Raw genomic sequence first — 3,968 nt, forward strand, 5'->3', positions numbered from 1 at the left:
GGGGGAAGAGACATTTCTCTATTGGGGTTCAGGAGCTGGATGCTCAGGGGGTCTCATGTTACTGTCACTGCCTCCTGGGGTGGGGCATGTCATGGTTCAGGTGCTGATGGCTCTGGCATCTCTATTTAAGTATGAAGGGCTCAAGCTCATGTAGCTCCCTCAGTGAGTTCAAGAGAGCTCAGTGCCTGGCTAATGTCAGCATCTCCCTGTGAACAGGCTGGTTTGCACTGGGAACTTGTTGGGGGTTCTCAGGGCAGCTGTCCATGTGCCACTAGAGTGACAAATCCTGACTCACTGCCCTCACTACCCTTCAGAATGGTTAGGCTGTTGCTGCTGAGCCCCTTCTCCTCATTACTCATGGCTCCCTCCATGGATTGCACTCCCCAGTACAGCACCCCAAGTCTCTTCTCCCCTATGACTCCCTTGCTTCCCATCTCCAGGGCCATTCAAACCAAGGGCATAGTGAATATCAAGAACACCAGGATATCAGGAAGAGCTTCTTTAGGTATCAGGAAAAAATTCTTCACTTTTAGAACAAGGCAGTAGAATAGATGCCTACAGAAGTTGTAGACTTTCTATCACTGGCAGTGTTCAAGAAGAGGCTGGACAGCTACTGGTCTGGAATGATCTACCATGGGGATTTCTCAGGCTTTACCCCCCAACCTCCATCTGTTACACGTGACAGGATATTTTTAAAGTTCCTTCAGAGGCACTGGGTGTTGGCTATAGTTAAGACTAGGAATTTTGTCTTGGGTGTGCCAATGCTCCTACCTGGACCAAAGCTGGAGGTTCCTTGCTAGAGGGTCTAACCCCTCTGCTCATGGTCAGACTGATGCTAGTTGGGGTCAAGAAATAATTTTATCCCATGGCAGACTGCTACAGACTGTGGGCAGGCAGGCTGCCTTTCTCAGTAGCGGGGGTGCAACCTCTACCTGAGATCTCTAGAGCATATACTGACAGCACGTCATAGAAGCAGGACCTTGGCTCCTGTGGTTCCCCTGCTTTATCTGCGGCAGGTTCAGGTGTCATGTCTTGTGTTGTGTCAGGGTCGACAGCTGTCTTATGTAGAGTTTACATTATGGTATTTATGGGATGGTTTGGATAGGGATAATCCTGCCTCAGGCAGGGGGTTGGACTAGATGTAACCTGTAGAAGTTCCTTCCAGCCCTACTTCTCCATTTCTCTGAATAGGGAGGCAAGGGCACTCCAGACCCTGTGTGGAGCAGAGGGTGATGGGAGAACTGGCAGGAACTGACTAGTGTCAGGTGTGAGGATTTCGTCTGTGGATTCGCTGGTGATGAGCAAGATTAGAGCTAGACCTGAAGGACTTCCCACACTCCAGACAACAGTACAGCTTCTCCCCAGTGTGCATGCGCTGGTGGGCTCGGAGCTTGGACAGGCTATCGAAGCTCTTTGCACAATCAACACAACCATGTGGTTTCTCCCCTGTGTGAATGCTCTGGTGCCCTCTGAGGTGGGACAAACGGGAAAAGCTCTTCCCACAGTCCGGGCAATGGTGAGGCTTCTCTCCTGTGTGCACGCGTTCATGAACATGGAGGTCAGAGATGCTGTTGAAGCGCTTCTCACACTCAGTGCACTGGTATGGCTGCTCCCCTGTGTGAAGGCGCCGGTGGACGCAGAGCTTGGAGGGATATTGGAAGCTCTTCTCACAGTCCGGGCAGTGGTGTGGCTTCTCCCCAGAATGCACATGTTGGTGCTGAGTGAGAGCATGGCGGTGCCGGAAGCTCTTTCCACACTGGGCACAGTGATGTGGCTTCTCCCCACTATGGATGCGCTGGTGCTGACTGAGAGCTGAGCTGTGCCTGAAAGTCTTTTTACAGTGAGGACAACGGTATGGCTCCTCCCCAGTGTGGAGGCGCTGGTGGACGCAGAGCTGGGATGGGCGGGCAAAGCTCTTGGTGCAGTCATGGCAGGGGTAGGGGCGCTCCCCAGAGTGTGTTCGCTGATGGATGAGGAGATAGGATTTATCTCGGAAGCTCTTCCCACACACCAGGCAGGGGTAGGGGCGCTCCCCAGAGTGCGTCTTCTGGTGGGTGAGGAGGCAGGATTTATACTGGAAGCTCTTGCTGCAGTCAGAGCAGGGGTGGGCTGCCTCCTTTCTGTGGGTTCCCTTATGTGCCTGGAGCACCTCTTGGCCCCAGAAGCTTTCCCTGCACTCCCCGCATGTATACAGCATGTATATCCTATATATATACACCACACCTTCCCACTGTGATCCCTGGCCTTGTGGCTCCTCGCTTCTCCTTGCACCTTGAATTTTTCTGTGCACGTAGGGCTCTTTTGAGGCTCGGTGGGTTTCTGTTCCTGTAGTGCAGGGAGCTGGCATCTGGCTGGAAGCAGCTCCAGACCCATGGGCTCTTCAAGCAGCGATGAACAGCAGTCTTCTGAGGGCATCCAGGCACCTGTTGGGTGGAGGAGGGAACCCAGAGTTTAGTCCCTGTGCCACTGGCAAAGGGAAAGCCCTGCCACTCCCCTCTACTCTGGGATGCATCTGAGCATGACCAGGCCTTGGTACTTGGGCACCCTGTGAAAAGAAGTCCAGTTCAAAATAGTCTTACTGCAGGGAGTGGAAGAATTCAAGCCCCATCTGATTGCTGGGGAGTCTTGAACACCCCTCACACCTTTTGGCTGTACTGGGTGTGTCACTACTTTTCTCCTCCCAGATCCTCTGATCCCAGAAGGAGTTGAGGATCACACCCCATGCTATTAAGGCGACCCTGGGAAAGAACAAGGATCACAGGCCATGATTACATTTCCCTGCTCCATACTTAGATGGCCAAGATCGTTCTCTCAGGGATATGGATGGAAATACAGACATTTGAACTTGAACAGTATCAAACTCTCTCACACCAAGGCAGAGGAGTGAAAGTCTGGAACTTGTCTCAAACCATGAGGTGGATTCAGAGGGCCCTGAGACCTCACCACCTGGTAGTGAGGATGTCATTGTATTCTCTGCTGATGTAGCTGCTTTTGCTAATGTTGCCTGATTGCTAACAGAATCATAGAAAATTAGGGTTGGGAGGGACCTCAGGAGGCCATTTAGTCATCTAGTCCAACCCCCTGCTCAAAGCAGGACTAGCCCCCCCAACTAGATCATTCCAGCCAAGGCTTTGTCTGCCTGGGTCTTAAAAACCTCCAAGGTCCACAGCATCTCTGGGTAACATATTCCAGTGCTTTACTACTCTCCTAGTGAGAAAGTCTTTCCCAATATCTAACCTAAACTTCCCTTGCTACAACTTGAGACTATTGCTCTTTGTTCTGTCATCTGCCACCACTAAGAACAGTCTAGCTCCATCCTCTCTGGAACCAACTTTCAAGTAGTTGAAGGCTGCTATCAAATCCTACCTCAGTCTTCTGTTCTGCAAACTAAATAAGCCCAGTTCCCTCTGCCTCTCCTCAGAAGTCATGTGCCCCAGGCCCCTAACCATTTTCAATGCCCTCAGCTAGACCTTCTCCAGTTTGTCCACATTCGTTCTGGACACAGTACTCCGGATGTGGCCTCATCAGTGCTGAATAGAGGGAAATGATCACTTCCTTGATCTGCTGGCAACACTCCTACCAATGCAGCAAGGATGCTGTTAGCCTTCTTGGCAACAAGGCCACACTGTTAATTTATATTCAACTTACTGTAACCTGCAAGTCCTTTTCTGCAGAGCTGCTCCCTAGCCACTCAGCCCCCAGCCTGTACTGGTGCATGGGGTTGTTCCATCCTAAGTGCAGGACTTTGCATCCACCCTCGTGGTGGATGGGTCGGTTTTGACCTGGAAGGGTGTGGGCAGTGGGGTCTTGCAGGGCTCGGTCCTTGGACCGATACTCTTTAATGTCTTCATCAGCGACTTGGACAAGGGAGTGAAATGTACTCTGTCCAAGTTTGCGGATGACACAAAGCTATGGGGAGAAGTGGACACACCGGAGGGCAGGGAACAGCTGCAAGCAGACCTGGACAG

The 3,968-nt window shown here is 51.7% G+C and overlaps 1 protein-coding gene and 1 pseudogene across 1 annotated transcript; both read right to left on the minus strand.

Annotated features, from left to right (window-relative positions):
* Window positions 1-359, minus strand: part of LOC102371606 — a 27,542-nt pseudogene extending 27,183 nt beyond the window's left edge.
* Window positions 360-1,261: 902 nt separating this feature from the next.
* LOC112548063 (zinc finger protein 239-like) lies at window positions 1,262-2,197 on the minus strand. Its single transcript, XM_025192267.1, has 2 exons — window positions 1,740-2,197; window positions 1,262-1,661 (listed from the first exon to the last, which is right to left on the minus strand). The coding sequence occupies exons 1-2, from the start codon at window positions 2,195-2,197 to the stop codon at window positions 1,262-1,264; spliced, it is 858 nt and encodes a 285-aa protein (XP_025048052.1).
* Between the last annotated feature and the right edge of the window lie 1,771 nt (window positions 2,198-3,968).

This window comes from Alligator sinensis, unplaced genomic scaffold, assembly GCF_000455745.1.
Source record: "Alligator sinensis unplaced genomic scaffold, ASM45574v1 scaffold662_3, whole genome shotgun sequence".
Classification (NCBI taxonomy): Eukaryota; Metazoa; Chordata; order Crocodylia; family Alligatoridae; genus Alligator; species Alligator sinensis.

Excerpts from the sequence above, each read along its gene's own strand:
- LOC112548063 (XM_025192267.1), bottom strand. The coding sequence starts at position 2,197 with ATGCTGTATACATGCGGGGAGTGCAGGGAAAGCTTCTGGGGCCAAGAG. Across the intron at positions 1,662-1,739 it reads CAGTGTGGAAAGAGCTTCCG|CTTCCAATATCCCTCCAAGC; the intron begins GCACCGCCATGC and ends CTGTGAGAAGAG.